Genomic DNA, 16,701 nt, shown 5'->3' on the forward strand with positions numbered 1-16,701 from the left:
ATTAACTGCTGCTCTTGTACCTCACAGAGTCCTCCACCTCCCTAACTTCTACATTTTCTCCCAACCTGTCCATCCATTCTGAATTCTCTTCCTTCCTATCCAGGCTACATTCCTGGACTCATCATCCCAACTACTCCTTCACCTCCACCCTCAATTCACTTGCATCCCAGTAATTCTGCCATATCTACCCAGCAAAACTCTAACCCTACAGCAGTCCAGTAATTCCTCCCTGCTCCTCCACTGCTAAAGGGAAAAGAAGAAGTTAGAGAAGGGAGAAGGAAGCAGAGGGAAGAAAGTGGGAGAAAGGAGGAGGGAGAGGAGGAGGAGAGAGAAAAGAATATTACGTCACCTTGAAGACAGCTGGGCTCTTTTATTGTCCACCATCACCTCCTTTCCCATTTCCCCCAAAGACCAGTCTAGGTCTTCATGATCCTCTCAAGCTCATGCCACACTCTCAGCATCTCAGCTATTGCATCTGCAATTTCAACATAACATCCACCTGACCCCACTCGGCCACCAGAATCTGTCTCTTGCTTCTTAGCAGAATGGCTGGAGGCTAACACAACTTAAAATAGATCTATTGCCAGTTAAAACCAGTACACTTCCCTGTGCCATCAAAAGGCAAGCAAAATAATTCTGTGAACACAGGTACACTCGTGTGTTTTTAGGTTCCAACAGGGATCAGGAAATAACATGTACCAATAAACTTGTGGGAAATGTGAATATGTAATTACACCTTTCTAGAGGCTGTTTACAAGATTATGTTCAAGACTATGAATTGTCTAACTATAAAGAACCCAGAATCCACTAATTTGGTATTTGTTTGGTAAACCCTTTCCCCAGTGAGAATAAAGATGTATACAACAATAAAAACAAAGTTTTAAGAGGAAATCTTCTAAATTAAGAGAACCATTCTGATAACTGTACTTGAGAAGCATCTATTTACATAAAACTATTTATATACCAAAAACTAAAGACTCTTGCCACATCAACAAATATTAAATGAAGGCACATGATGCAAAACACCGTGTCAAATTTTTTAGGGGGATACAAAGAAGTTAAAAAAAGAGACAGAGAGGGCAGGAGGGGGAGAGGGAGGGGTCCCTATCTGTAAGAGTCTTCTAGCTCTTGCAAGAAGGAATATGTTGTTAATAAAAATAATAATAGCATAGCAGCTAACACTGACTGAATGTTTACTATGTGCCAGGTCCTGTTTAAAGTGTTTTACTTGTTTTAACTAATTTAAACCACAAAAGAACCCATGGGATAGGTACTATTGTTATCACCATTTATCAATAAAGAAATTAAGGTATGGAGAGGTTAGGTTACTTGTTCTATGTCATACAACTGGTTAAATAAAGCCAGGTTTTGAATCCAGGCAATTTAACACAGAAGGCAAGCGCTTAGTCACCAATCACCATAACGTTCAGCCTAAAGATTTCTAACTACTCAGTAACTTAAAGCAGAAGTTTTCAAAGTATAGTCCGTGAAAGCCTGGGGGTGCCTCCTAGCCCTTTTGAGAAGTCAAAACTATTTTCATAATAATACTATGACTTTATGTGCCTTTTCCACTGTGTTAACACGTGCACTAAAGGTATAAAGGACAGGCAAAAGCGCTCGTGCCTCTGGACAACAGCGCCAAACCGTGCTAGCCGTCAGTGTATTCTTCAGTGCCAGCACTCTCAAGACAAAAAAGAAAAATAAGAAAGAACATTTTTAAAACACTGGCTCACTTAGGAATGTCCCTGGTGACTTTTCATATGCTCAGCCCTTGAGTATGTATCTCTGTACCATGCTGTGTGACGACACAGGAAGGGGCCAGGCCCGGCTGCTGCACCTGGGTGTGACGCTGCTCCCAGGACAGCACTGGGTGCTCTGTGAGCTGCAAGCCCAATCAGGTACTTTTTTCACGGAACCCTATTCTTAACTCGAGAGAAGAACTGACACACAAACTTGGTATTTGGCGGACATTTTCTTAAAAACAAATGAAATGAGTCATTTTAAGAGAATAAGGGGCCCTGATATCAAAAGGTTTGAGAACAGCTGACTCCAAGAAATGCTGGACAAGAGGAAACGAAACTGAAGTTCTTTTAATGTGTCATTTTCATTAAGTCTTACTATTCTCAGTCTACAAAATGAGCGAACTATTATTACATACCACTTTCTTAAACTCACACATTAAAGTGTGAAATGACACATAAGATTCCTTAGGAAGTTCTCACCTTCATTTCGATAACAGTTTGCAGAGCTTTAGTTTTGGCAGAATCGGGGGCATTCTCAAATCTCCGATGCATCTCCTATACAAGAGAAGCAGAAAAGAGAGTACGTGTCCTCCTTTTCACTCTCATTTTTTCAACAGGGGAGTGGAGAGGCAAGGGAGTAGTAGTTACATGCAAAGATGACTACCCCGGCCTTGTAAGACACTCTGATCCACTTTCTGTCTTCCTGACCTTTCCCTGTGGACCAGGGAGCACACAGACTGCATTCAGGCTAAGGGGTACAGGAGGGTCCCCGTCTCTGCACACCTGGTTATACACGGTAAGTCACACAGACCCCAGCCACCACAAGAGGTGAAGCTCCGGCACATCCCCAGGTTGTGTGTCACTCTTCCACAGGACTCCAAGACATATTATCAGAACTCCAAACAATCCAAAAAGGGGGTTAGAAATAGTCCCTTTTTAAAAGGAGAAATCAGGACTTCCCTGGTGGCGCAGTGGTTAGGAATCCGCCTGCCGATGCAGGGGACATGGGTTCGAGCCCTGGTCCGGGAAGATCCCACATGCCGCAGAGCAACTAAGCCCGTGCGCCACAACTAGTGAGCCTGCGCTCTAGAGCCCATGAACCACAACTACTGAAGCCCGCGCGCCTAGAGCCCGTGCTCCGCAACAAGAAAGGCCACCGCGATGAGAAGCCCGCGCACTGCAACGAAGACCCAACACAGCCAAAAAGAAATAAATTTATTTAAAAAAAAAAGAAAAAGGAGGAATCAAAGTAGCCACAGTCCGCACTGCACAAAACAACTGAAAGCATTTGTGTGGACAACCTCCTTTGCATAGCATCCTCCCCCAGAGCAACAACCACCGGGCTACCTACGATGGAAATCTCTCTCCAGAGGGGCTACAATCAGATAAAAAAAGAAGGTAAGACTGCTGAACAAGTTTCCTAAACAGTCTACAGGTAGCAAATGGCAGAAAAACATAGCTATTTTTTTCAATCCAAATGTCAGTGCGTTCAGGATCAGAAAGGAAGGAAGGAGATGGCAGAATATCACAGTTAGGGTCTTCAAGGATCACCCTGAAGTTACCAGACCTCCTCAGGCTATTTTCTTGTCAGATTCTGAGAATGTCTCTGAGTCAGCCAGTACTTCCAGAGTACCCTGGTACAGCCCCTAGCGATGGCAGAGAATACAGATGGATATTTTCCATCTGAACAGTGCTGGTGAAATTCTAGCCCTGCCCTCTGCTCTGCCCATTTGACATGTATATAGATGTTTCCTAGGTCACTCAAACTTATTCCATCCAAAACAAAACTCGTGATTTTCTCCTCTTTAACCTAGCCCCTCCTCTGAAGACTGATGAGTCTTGCCCATCTCCTTAAATGGCATTACCCTCCCGGTGGTTCAAGCCAAACAGCACAGTGTCTCCTTTCATTCCTCCCACATCTTCACTTCCTACCACCTTCTAGAGCAGGTCCTAATTGTTCCAGCTTCAAAAGATTTCTTGAATTTATCATTTCACTCCAGTTCCAGTCTAGTTTCAGCCTAGATTACTACAACAGCCTCGAGTTAAGTTTCCTTTCATTTCCTCTGTCCATTTTAAAGAAAGCAATGGTGTACTCTAGATAAAGCATCAACAAATCACGGCAATAGTCTGTTTTCAATCCTTCAACGAGTTTCCTATTTACTTCTCACCCTCTACAAGGTCAACACAATCTGATCATAACAGACAGAAGACTAGCCCTCCTGTCATAAACTATGTTAAAGTTAGACAAAAATGCATAAAGCAACTGTTTTCAGACGCTGGAAAACAAGCAGCACAGGAGTATGATCCTTGAGAGAAGAGAAACTAACAAGGTTATGGTCCGGACTTGCTATCCAATACGTGATGCAGGGAGAGGAAGACCAAACAGAAAACAGCAGTCCCGCAGAGCTCAGAAGACAGATCAGTGGGTAAGAGTCCCAAAGACAGGAGAAATGTGCAGAGCAGAATGACACAGAGGAAGAAGCTAGCCAGAAAAGCAGCAGTGTCTGATCTGACAGGGGTCCCCTGGAGTCTTTGACCAAATACTAAGCCTGCATGTACAGGGAAAGACTCCACAGTGTCAAAGAACAACTACCAGAGAGCTATGAGTTGAGCAACTACCTGAACGCACATGGGGCTGGGAAGAATTCAAGCTCCAAAGAGCCAGAGTGGAGAGAACATCAGAGGCACTGAGCAGAGACACCAGAAAGGCCACGTCTTAGGAGTAGAGACAGTCTAGCCCTGGAGGGAAGGCTACCTAGACTAGAGCCAACAGAGTGTAAAAGCAAGTCTCGTTAAGGATCGAGTTAATCCACAATTAACCCCTGCAAGATAAAACACTTCATTAAGACAGTAAAATGCAGAACACATTAATCCAGGACAAAATCTGAACACATTAGTTCAGGCCATAATCACCTCTCACCTGCATTAAAACAACAAACTCATCAGTTACCCCCCAGCCTCCAGTCTGTCCACACTGAATCTACTCCCTACACTGTAAACAGGTGATAAATTGGGCACACAGATATTAGGGAAATTTCCAAATGCTTTACAGTGAAACTATTACAATTTCATTTTAAACTCTAGCAAGCATATCACCGATATATAAGGAAAGAAATCCATTTGAATAAAAAAAAAATCCTCTTCTGCTAAGGAACTAGGGTGCACTTTAAACCATTCGCAGGCATAAAGCTTTCCTGTTAAGAGCTTGTAAAACCTATCAGTCCTAACAGATCTGCATTCAAAGGCCTGCGCATTAAAGCTCATTATGAACACCTCCTGCAGTCAGTGGGCTGACCAACTCCCCTTTCCCAGAGAGCACATCGAGCCTCTGACTCCTGCACCGTTAATAAAGGGAGAGGACTCTGGGAATAAAAAAGAATGTACCATTCAGACAAATGTAAGAAGTCGAATGTGCTAGTGCTTGCTTTATTTCGCTCTTTTTAGCCTGAAAATTTTTCACTCTACACAAATTAAAGAAAGCCCAGAGATTCATACAGGTAGAATTATCTGGATCTTGTTATACTGTCAACTGTGGTACACGGTAGAAAACGTGTTCAGTTCCTCTCACTGATTTAATAAAGAATAATGACTAGAGAAAGAAAACAAACAAGTTAGGAACAAAATTTCTCCGTTGTTAGTAGTTTCTTTCTTTTTAAAAGTAAGTCAACATTTACTTACACAACTGAGAGAAAGGAGCATTTGTGACTGAAAAGTAGTACTTATGTCTGAAATTTCTTTCTTTCAAGTTTCAGGTTTTAGCCTCCAGCACCCTTGGTTCAAGGGTAGACGTCCCTTCAGCAGATTTCAATCCTCCACACAAGTTCTGGGCTTACTGTACTCCACACGGAGAAATGAAGAAGAAACCCTCACTACTCCTCCTGTACCTCAACTCTGCCATTGTCAGACAGCACTGCACTTTGACCCTTTACCATCTCAAGTAACAGCATGCTTCTGAGAAAACATATCTTCCTGTCAAAATGGAAATGAGGTACAAATGACACAACAACAAAAAAAAGATGAGGAAGGATAACCTGAATCAGTAAGTTATGCGATGCAACTGTTCACACTTGCCAAAATCACTAGGAAAGGGAAAACTAACTAGGGACCCTTTTTCTTTTTTAATTCTTCCTACTCTTTGTCCAAAGTTTGTTTTTTCTATATATGTTTATTTCTCTTTTTTTCCCTCTAACCTCCTCTGCTTTTACCTGACAACTGCCAAAGATACAGATGGGCATTCCTCAGACATGTTAGAGCCAAAATTCCTAGCCTAGAACCTAGTTAAAGAATAGGGCTTTTTTTTTTTTTTAAACATCTTTATTGGAGTATAATTGCTTTACAATGGTGTGTTAGTTTCTGCTTTATAACAAAGTGAATCAGCTATACATATACATATATCCCCATATCTGACACTTTTTTTTTTAACAACTTTATTGGAGTATAATTGCTTTATAATGGTGTGTTAGTTTCTGCTTTATAACAAAGTGAATCAGTTATACATATACATATGTTCCCATATCTCTTCCCTCTTGCGTCTCCCTCCCTCCCACCCTCCCTATCCCACCTCTCTAGGTGGTCACAAAGCACCGAGCTCATCTCCCTGTGCTATGCGGCTGCTTCCCACTAGCTATCTATTTTACGTTTGGTAGTGTATATATGTCCATGCCACTCTCTCACTTTGTCACAGCTTACCCTTCCCCCTCCCCATATCCTCAAGTCCATTCTCTAGTAGGTCTGTGTCTTTATTCACGTCTTGCCCCTAGGTTCTTCATGACCTTTTTTTTTTTTTCCTTAGATTCCATATATATGTTAGCATATGGTATTTGTTTTTCTCTTTATGACTTACTTCACTCTGTATGACAGACTCTAGGTCCATCCACCTCACTACAAATAACTCAATTTCATTTCTTTTTATGGCTGAGTAATATTCCACTGTATATATGTGCCACATCTTCTTTAGCCATTCATCTGTTGATGGACACTTAGGTTGCTTCCATGTCCTGGCTATTGTAAATAGAGCTGCAATGAACCTTTTGGTACATGACTCTTTTTGAATTATGGTTTCCTCAGGGTATATGCCCAGTAGTGGGATTGCTGGGTTGTATGGTAGTTCTATTTTTAGTTTTTTAAGGAACCTCCATACTGTGCTCCATAGTGGCTGTATCAATTTACATTCCCACCAACAGTGCAAGAGGGTTCCCTTTTCTCCACACCCTCTCCAGCATTTATCGTTTGTAGATTTTTTGATGATGGCCATTCTGACTGGTGTGAGATGATATCTCATTGTAGTTTTGATTTGCATTTCTCTAATGATTAATGATGTTGAGCATTCTTTCATGTGTTTGCTGGCAATCTGTATATCTTCTTTGGAGAAATGTCTACTTAGGTCTTCTGCCCATTTTTGGATTGGGTTGTTTGTTTTTTTGATATTGAGCTGCATGAGCTGCTTGTAAATTTTGGAGTTTAATCCTTTGTCAGTTGCTTCATTTGCAAATATTTTCTCCCATTCTGAGGGTTGTCGTCTCATCTTGTTTATGGTTTCCTTTGCTGTGCAAAAGCTTTTAAGTTTCATTAGGTCCCATTTGTTTATTTTTCTTTTTATTTCCATTTCTCTAGGAGCTGGGTCAAAAAGGATCTTGCTGTGATTTATGTTACAGAGTGTTCTGCCTATGTTTTCCTCTAAGAGTTTGATAGTGTCTGGCCTTATATTTAGGTCTTTAATCCATTTTGAGTTTATTTTTGTGTATGGTGTTAGGCAGTGTTCTAATTTCATTCTTTTACATGTACCTGTCCAGTTTTCCCAGCACCACTTACTGAAGAGGCTGTCTTTTCTCCACTGTATATTCTTGCCTCCTTTATCAAAGATAAGGTGACCATATCCATATGTGCGTGGGTTTATCTCTGGGCTTTCTATCCTGTTCCATTGATCTATATCTCTGTTTTTGTGCCAGTACCATACTGTCTTGATTACTGTAGCTTTGTAGTATTGTCTGAAGTCAGGGAGCCTGATTCCTCCAGCTCTGTTTTCCGTTCTCAAGATTGCTTTGGCTATTCGGGGTCTTTTGTGTTTCCATACAAATTGTGAAATTTTTTGTTCTAGTTCTGTGAAAAATGCCAGTGGTAGTTTGATAGGGATTGCATTGAATCTGTAGATTAAGAGTAGGGCTTTTAAACCTAAAACACTGCTGCAAATCTTAACATGAGAGCAGTTGCACTAAACAAGGTTTGTTGACTAAAATATTATACAGACCAAAATTAACATACGTGTAAATGTTTTAAAACAAATTAGTATTTTAAATTTTTTTTTTTTTTTTGGCCATGTCGTGCATCATGCGGATCTTAGTTCCCCGACCAGGAATCGAACCCGTGGCCCCTGCAGTGGAAGCGCGGAATCCTAACGACTGGACCGCCAGGGAATTCCCAACAAATTAGTATTTTATTCATCACAATAGGATCTACATTTCAAAAAAACAGGAGCACATATAGAACTGAAATATTTATTCAGCCTATAGACAATGCTTGGTATGCATATGGATAGCCGATCCAAAAATTCCATAGCCAATTCAGGTATGTTCTGCCAACAGACTGAGAACCAAACTTTGGTGTATCACGGAATCACCTGTAAAGCCTGTTAAAACTCCATATGCCTGGCCCCAGGCACTAACCACGTCTTGACTCTAGTTCAGTATGTGTCCAATAGATGTCTTCACGCTTCTATCCATCAAAGGAAAGGCACTCCAGTAAACAATACAAAATCTAACAATAAGTCACGTAACAATGTAATTTCAGTACAAACAGAAAATACAATGCTTAATTTAATTTTTGTTTTTCTTCTTTGGCTTTTATTTGGGGGAATTATTTACCTGCTATCTCCAGAATCATGTTCATAAACAAAATGGAAAACTAATCACAAATGTTCCTGGATATGAATGCCATTTTAATGTTACTGTATTTCATCAAATCTAAGATGCCACTGATTGTAAGGTAAATCACTGTTTAATGTGCTGGAAAGAAAAGAAGGAAATGCCTCCAAATAAACCATGACCCAAGCTTCTATCATTCAGAATTTTTATTTTATACTGATTGCAAGACCCTTTTTTACTTATTTAACCATAAAGTTTAATCATATATCATTTTGAACTGTTTTATAACTTTCTCCATACCAATAACTGTTTCAATGCTGGTTCACAGCATAATATCACTGAAGACATACTGAACAACAGCTAAAGTTAACATGAGAAATAGCAACAATACTCACAACATTGACTAAAATGAGCAGCTGTTAACTGTTTGTGAGTACACAGGCAAACAAATCAAGCAGGACTGTGGCCTTGCTGACAGAGATTTTAAGATGCCATCAAGGATAAGACTTATTAACTCAATTTCATACTGTTGAGATGGGAAAAACTATGAGTCCTGGAACTGATGAAAACCCGCTTTTTTAAAAGATGGACAATAATCCAATAATAATAAAATCTATGGATATCCCAGTGTTGCCAGCTCTCAATTCTTTCTGCCTTTCTTGACACACTAGTGATATAATGCACAATAGCCATTTCAAGTCACCACTCACCCAACCTAGAGTTGTTCTTTATCAGACTTCCTTGTTCACTCGTAATTTTCCCTCCCCCATTTATTCTCAACACAGCCAGAGTAGATTTTAAAAGCTAAACTAGATCACTCCCTCGATTAAACATTGGTGCAGTTTTCTCTTGCACTTTGAATAAAATTGTTGCATTACCTGCAGGGATCCTGAAGCCAAGTGCTTTGTCTCCTAGAGGGCATGGATTTTTGTTTTGTTCACTGCTACTATATTTCCTTGTGCTCTGCACATGGGTTAGTGTCCAATAAATATCTGATGAATGCAATGAATGACTCTGGCCCTGGCTACCTCTTCAACCTCTCATCTCATGCCTGTTTTCCCCTTAGACAATATGCTTTTGTCCTCTAGTCTCCTTGCTGTCTCCTGAAAACTTCTCATCCGGCCTTTGAAACTGTTAACCTTCTTCATGAAATGATTTTACCCAAATGCTCAGCAAGACTCTTTCAACTTTCTTCAGATCTCCCTTAAAGGGCACCTCCTCAAAGATGCTTACTTACCCTGTTTATCCCCTCTCCCAACATAATTAGACTCAACTAATTTATTTCCTCTCATAATTATGTTTATTGTCTCTCACCAGATTTTTAAGTTCTAGGAGGGCACAGACCATGTGTTCTGACATGAAAAATGTATACCCAGCGTGTATCCCAGGGTCACATACATTCTAGAAGCTCAATGGATGTTTGTTGAGTAATGAGCAAAGAAAGGCTGTGCCGAGTGCCTCTAGCACCTTGTCACTCTGGAAACAAAACAGTCAAGCCACATGTTACAAAGCTTTACTCCAAATTACCATTTTAGCTTCTGTTACCTGTATTTTCTAACATACACAAATTTAATGGTTTAAGCCTCTTGCTATGGCAATAAAAGATTCTTTCCTGTCTCAAGATTGTATTAAAACCTTTCTCTTACATTCTCTTCTAGTGTTGTTATTTTTTAACAAGTAGCTCTTTATTTCATCTAGAACTTAATTTGATGTAACTATGTACTGTTTTCCAAATAGATGGCGATTATTCCCAAACATGTATCATATGCTTAAAACTATATTATTTCTGGGTTCTATTCTGTCTCATCAATCTAGCTATCTATTACTGTGCCAGTACCACAGATTTTAATATCACTGGGTTTGAAACACATATATCATGAGCTGCTTAAACAAGTGTTCCCGCACTGTTCTTCTTGCAAAGAAACTGCAACATCATTTGGGCACGTGTCAAGAATATTCCTATTGGGATTACACTAAATTCACAGAGTTGGGGGAAAGCAGCATCTTTATATTAATGTTCCCATCTACATTGTAATGAAAATTTAGCCCTATCCTTTCCATTACCGTTACTGATATTATTTATTCCATTTTCCTTATCTAACAGCACTGCCTAACACTTCCAGAATAATGTAAATACTGATGAACAGTATCTTTGCCTCTCCCTAACTTTAATGGATGCGTCTTAGTATATGTCAGAGTAAGCGCAATTCTGGCTACTAGTTTAAAATATGTTTATAATACACATTTACTGAATTGTTTTATTTAAATCATGCTATAAAGGTATCATTCCATTCTTATTTTTAGTTCATTTGGTTTAGTTTTCAAAGTGTCTAACATTTTATCTAATGTCTTTGAGATAGCTATCAAACACTACGAGGTTATCTTTTCCTTTCCCCCACTACAAATTATAACTGTGAATGACATATTGAGCCATTCTGGATTCCTAGAAGAAACTCCTTTTGGTCAGAATATTATCCTTTTATCATAATGCTGATTTTATCTGCCAATATCTTATTTATAACTTCTATACCTAAACTCATAAGCAAAACTGGTTTGGGGTTTTAGTTTGTTTTCTAACCTTCGTTAGGTTTTAGTATCCAGTGGTCACACTGGAGAAAAAAGAATTGGAAAAGCTATCCTTCTTTCTGTAAGCTCCAGGCTTAAACTTCTTTCCCTACATTTCAACTTATTCAACCAACATTTCTTGAGTACCCACTGTGCATTTGTTAAGACACTGACAAGATAAAATTTCATATATATATCTATATATATCTATATCTATATATATCTACATCCTTGGTACAAAAAATTAAGTGAACAATGAAGAAACACACATGGAAGTATACTATACTATTACTGGCTCATCTACATATATGTATAGAGCTGCACAAGGAAGACTTCACAGAAGAACTGAAATTTGAGCTAAGTCTTGAAGGCAAGTAGGAGAAAAAGAAAGGAGAACCAGCATTCTAAACATGTGTTCCTGAAGCAATCACTTCTACTTGCTCTTAAATAATCTTAATCCATAGGACTGTGTTTCCTGTAAGATGATGCTACATTACTAATGGCAACTGGAACTGTGTATTGATACAACTAACAAGGCCTATATTTCTTTCCACAATATGTTCAGAAGTGGGACTTAATATTTGTAGAGCTTGTTACTTCAAAATTAGTCTTAAATTCATGTTTTTTCCTACTACTTGTTCAAATTCACCATATTGCTGGTTGTTCTCTGCCAGAATAACACTGTGGCTTTTCATATCCTTAACTATTCACTATTTATTAACTCCAAAACTCAAAAATAAATGGGCACAGGTTGAAATATTCAGAACAGAAGGAGTAAAAACGTAACATTCAAAGTTCATCACGATGCTGGTAGGGTTTTCATGCTGCATGCTATTTGAGATGATTACACCTTCTCTTACAATATTCTATGGCCAGGCTCCAGGTTACCTCATTAAAATATAAACTCTTTAAGTAAACTGAAAGAAACTCAGGATGGTGCCTACAACACAGCAGTTGATAGAAAATTTTCTAAAACAATACAGTCCAGTAATTTGAAGATTGTAACGTACATAGCTGCAGATTAACCGTAAAAATACAGTATATGCTTCTGGGAGGATAAACTGGTCCAATCACTCTGGGAGACAAGACTGATATTCAGAGTTTTGAAAACATACACACCCTGAGCAAATTCATTTCTGGAAATTTATGCTAAAGAAAAAAATTAATGTACAGGGATATATGGTTAGGGATATTCTGTGCAGCACAGTTTTATAATAATGAAAAATTAACAGTAGTCTAAATTTTCAACAGTAAGAAGTATAAATAAATGCAACAGAACATTATAAATTCAACTGAAATTACAAAACTCTACATGTACTGACAAAGAAAGATGTTCAAGACAAATTATTAAGAAAAGCGGGTAACATTACCCGCATCATGCATTATGCATCGCTGCACTACCTAATACAGTAGCCACTACCTACACAGAGATACTTAAATTTAAATTTGATTAATTGAATTTAATTTTAAATTAGTTATATTTAAATGAAATTTAAATTTCAGTTCCTCAGTCACACTAACCACATTTCAACTGCTCAACAGTCACATGCAGCCAGTGGCTACCATATTGCAGAGAGCAGATACAGACCGTCGCCATCATCAGGGGAAGTCGCTGTTTTGCTGCTTTTAACCGCCTTTCTCACCCTTCATTTAAAAAGGGATTATTCAGACTGGCACTAAAATAGTTCTGAGATTTTTTTTCCCCCTATCCAAATGTGAAAATTATCTGAGGACTCTGACCTCATATAGAGAAGTAGAGTTGTCATTTTTTTTTAATTCAATGTAAGATGAATTCTTCACTTAAGCTTTCTTAAAATGAAGCATTACATAGAAAAGTGAAAAATTATCAGTAGACACAGTGGTCAGCTAAAGTCTCAGTTTCCTCTCTAAAAATAAGTGACAGCATACCTCTGTAGCATTCCCTCTAGCTGTGCCTCCAGGGCAGCATATAATTTTTATCACCTATCTTTTACAGCAAGGCAACAGTTTCCATGGAAACCACAGGGCAAACATCCATTACTGCTGCCTAGGACTTTATAAGCACACCGAAACTGAGGGAATCGCTTACTTTCAATTATTAATATTTTAAAATTGAGCAGTAGTTAGCTACTTTAATTCTGGTTTTGTTGTGTGTGTCTCTATGAACAAATCAATAGATGAGGAACAAATCAAGAAAATTCTGTGCTCCTCTAGCAACAAAATGAGTCTACAGAAATCAGGAGGGGGAAAAAAAACCCCAGAAAGGTATTAAACCAGTATACATGCCAACCAACGTCATCTCATACAAGACAGCAAATCAGAACAGAAATCAGTGCAGAACTTAGGTAAGAAAGAAGAAATTCCCTTGCACTAGCTCAGGAGAGCATATAAATTTATCTAGGTCAAAATGCTGACTAATCAGGAAAAAAAGACAGTCATAACAACTGAGAAAGTGGCCACTCACCTCTCTCAACAGAGCGTCCTCTTTTTCCTTCTGCTCCAAAAGGCTTTCGAGGTGGTGGACATGCATCTCTGCCTCTGCCAGTCTCCTTGTTCTCTCATGGTCCTCCTCAGTAGCCTTAGCAGAAAGCTCCTTGCTCTGCAACATCTCCAGAAACTTCTTGATGGATTCGTCCCGAGCGTTCAGGGTTTGCTTCTGAGTCTCAATCCGCAGCTCCATCTCCTCCAGAGTCTTTCGAAGGAGGAACAGCTCCTTGGCCTGCCGCTCATGCTCAGTGTGCAGCCTCTGAAAGTTCTCCTCCGTCAGCTCTGCCACGCAAGGCTCACCAGTCCTACTGTTACTATCCTGTTGAAACAGCTGGTCTAGGTCCCTCTGGATCCGCAATTCATCCTGGAGAGCCTGGACTGTCATTTGCATGTGCTGGTATAAAGACAAAAAAGAAAACCCAAATGAGCTTTCCTCCTCAAGTAGCAGAAACAAAGCAGACTACGGGCAATGAGAAAGCAGCTACCACAGCTCTCAGAACCCTGCATTTAGCAAATGAGGATTCACATTATTCTGTTTTACACTGTCTTTAAAACTGATTGAGATAATCTGTAAAATGTCAGTAATTTAATTTGTGCTTATTACCAACAGGAAACAAGGTAAGTCTGGCAGCTCCTCACTTTGCTTGACTAAATAAAGACACTGTTCAAGATTAACAGAAGGTATTACGCGGAATTGAAGGTGAGGAGTGGGGAAAGGCAGGGGAAACCTATAGGAATACGGACACATCATACAAAAAATTTCACCAAAAAACACAAAGGATGTCAAAATACAAAATGACTTTTAAGTGCTTTACAATTAAGTTAGCACATTAAATAATAAACATATGAGTGCATGCCAGAATGTGCTTAGCACTCCTTATGTGTTAATTTATTTAATCCTCACTATAACACATGTACTATTTTTTTTTCCATTTCTTTTTTTTTTTTAAACATCTTTATTGAAGTATAATTGCTTCACAATGGTGTGTTAGTTTCTGCTTTATAACAAAGTGAATCAGCTACACATATACACAAGTTCCCATATCTCCTCCCTCCCGCATCTCCCTCCCTCCCACCCTCCCCATCCCACCCCTCCAGGCAGTCACATAGCACCGAGCTGATCTCCCTGTGCTATGTGGCTGCTTCCCACCAGCTATCTATTTTACATTTGGTAGTGTATATATGTCCATGACACTCTTTCACCCTGTCACATCTCACCCCTACTATTATTTGAATTTTATTGATGATGACACCAGGCATACAGAGACTTAAATAACTCACCCCAAGATCACACAGTAAGTAATAGAGCTGGCATTCGAATTAAAGCAATTCTCGCAGCCCACTGAAGCTAGTACCCAAAGGTAATTAGATAACTTGAAGCTTTAAAAACAAAAAACAAAACCCAAAAAAACTGAGGCTGTGTGAGCTATTTATACAGAAAAAGAGAACAATATAAGTGAGTAATTTGAGTAATTAAATGAAAATGTTAGTGCAGATAAGCTAGTAAAATGTTTCAGAGGGTATATCTTTAGCCTGTATCCCTAACGAAGGTATATGAACCTTTAATCTGAATGGATAAATTCTAGAACATTATACAAAGAACCTAAAAGGAAGTTACATCAAGAATCATGTTTTTAGAAATGAAGAAGCAACAACAGAAAATCACCCTTTGTATTCAAGGTATTCAAGGTCTGGCAGTGTGCCACAGTGGAAGGAAACTAACCCACAATCAGAAGACAGGAGTTTTAGTTCCAGCTCTCACACTAAAGAGCAACCTAATTTGGAACACATTGCCATCTTTCTGGATTTCAGATTCCTCATATTTAAAGTGAGGATATAAATGCCTGCACCATTTTTTCGCAGAGCTAATAATATCATTGAAATCTTTGTGGCATATATGTTAAAACGTACATTGTTTAAAATTTTTGGCAAACTGCAAAACAGCAGTAAATATCTCAAGGAAACGATCTGGCAAGTGTACAAAGACGCTCACTGTTGTTTACAACAGCGACAAAATTAGAAACAACCTAAATGGATATTAATAGGTGATGAGTTAAGTAAATGAGAAATGTCCACCCAGTTTAATACTATGCATCAATTTTTTAAAATGTAGATTTATAGTTACTGATAAAAACTACAGTTACAACATATTAAGAGTAAAAAAGCAGATATATAATAGCAAGTATAGGATGATCGCGATTCTAATTTTTAAAAAGTATGAACATGCAGAGAAAAGTCTAAAAGGATGCAAACAATTACCAGTGTCTGGGTATGGGTAGATTTTACATTTTTCTTCATACTTTTTTGTACTATCTAAATCCCCTACAGTAAGCAAGTAATCAATAAAAAGAGGCATTTTTACCTTTAAAAATAAGAGAAAAGACTTCAGAGATGCCTGCTTGGCTGTGTTCAATTTGCTACCACTTTGGTTAAAAGGGAGGGAACAATAAATATTTTCTATTTACTATAAATAAAAAATATCATAAGAAATAAAAATACTTCTGTAATGTTACACAAGAAATAATTAATGGTTATTTGGGGGAACGGAGGAAGGCAAGAAGGGAAGAAGGGAGGAACGAACTGGAATCACTGGGAGACAACATGTAAGGAAACTTTATTCTATTCCGCATAAAAATTTTTTTAACTGAAGTGTAACTGACATTGAAAATTTTTTAATAATAGCTTTATTGAGACATAATTCACACATACCATAAAGTTCACCGGTTTAAAGTGTGTAAGTCAGCAGTTTTCAGCATATTAAAAGTTATACATTGATCACTACTATCTAATTCTAGAACACTTCCATCACCCCTTAAGAGAAAACCCATATACATCTGCAGTCACTTCCCAGCCACTTCCCATCTTTCTCTCCTCCTAACCCTCCTCTTGAATTTGAACTAAATGTATGTACTACCCACCCAAAAATTAAATTTAAAAAAATGCCTAATGATATTTTTCCGCCTCAAAAAGGAAGGAAATGCTGACACACGCTGCCACATGGATGGACACCATGCCAAATGAAATGAGCCCGTCACAAAAGACAAATATTACACGAGTCCACTTACATG

At 38.7% G+C, this 16,701-nt stretch overlaps 1 protein-coding gene across 1 annotated transcript in view; it reads right to left on the reverse strand.

The window, feature by feature from the left end:
* LOC132362763 (ELKS/Rab6-interacting/CAST family member 1-like) overlaps positions 1–16,701 on the reverse strand; it is a 128,126-nt gene that overhangs the window by 86,425 nt on the left and 25,000 nt on the right. Inside the window, 2 exon segments of the mRNA XM_059917737.1 lie at positions 2,223–2,297; positions 13,611–14,027. Coding sequence (XP_059773720.1) covers positions 2,223–2,297; positions 13,611–14,024 — 489 coding nt within the window. The 5' untranslated portion in view covers positions 14,025–14,027.

The sequence above is a fragment of the Balaenoptera ricei genome, chromosome 3 (assembly GCF_028023285.1).
Source record: "Balaenoptera ricei isolate mBalRic1 chromosome 3, mBalRic1.hap2, whole genome shotgun sequence".
Classification (NCBI taxonomy): domain Eukaryota; kingdom Metazoa; phylum Chordata; class Mammalia; order Artiodactyla; family Balaenopteridae; genus Balaenoptera; species Balaenoptera ricei.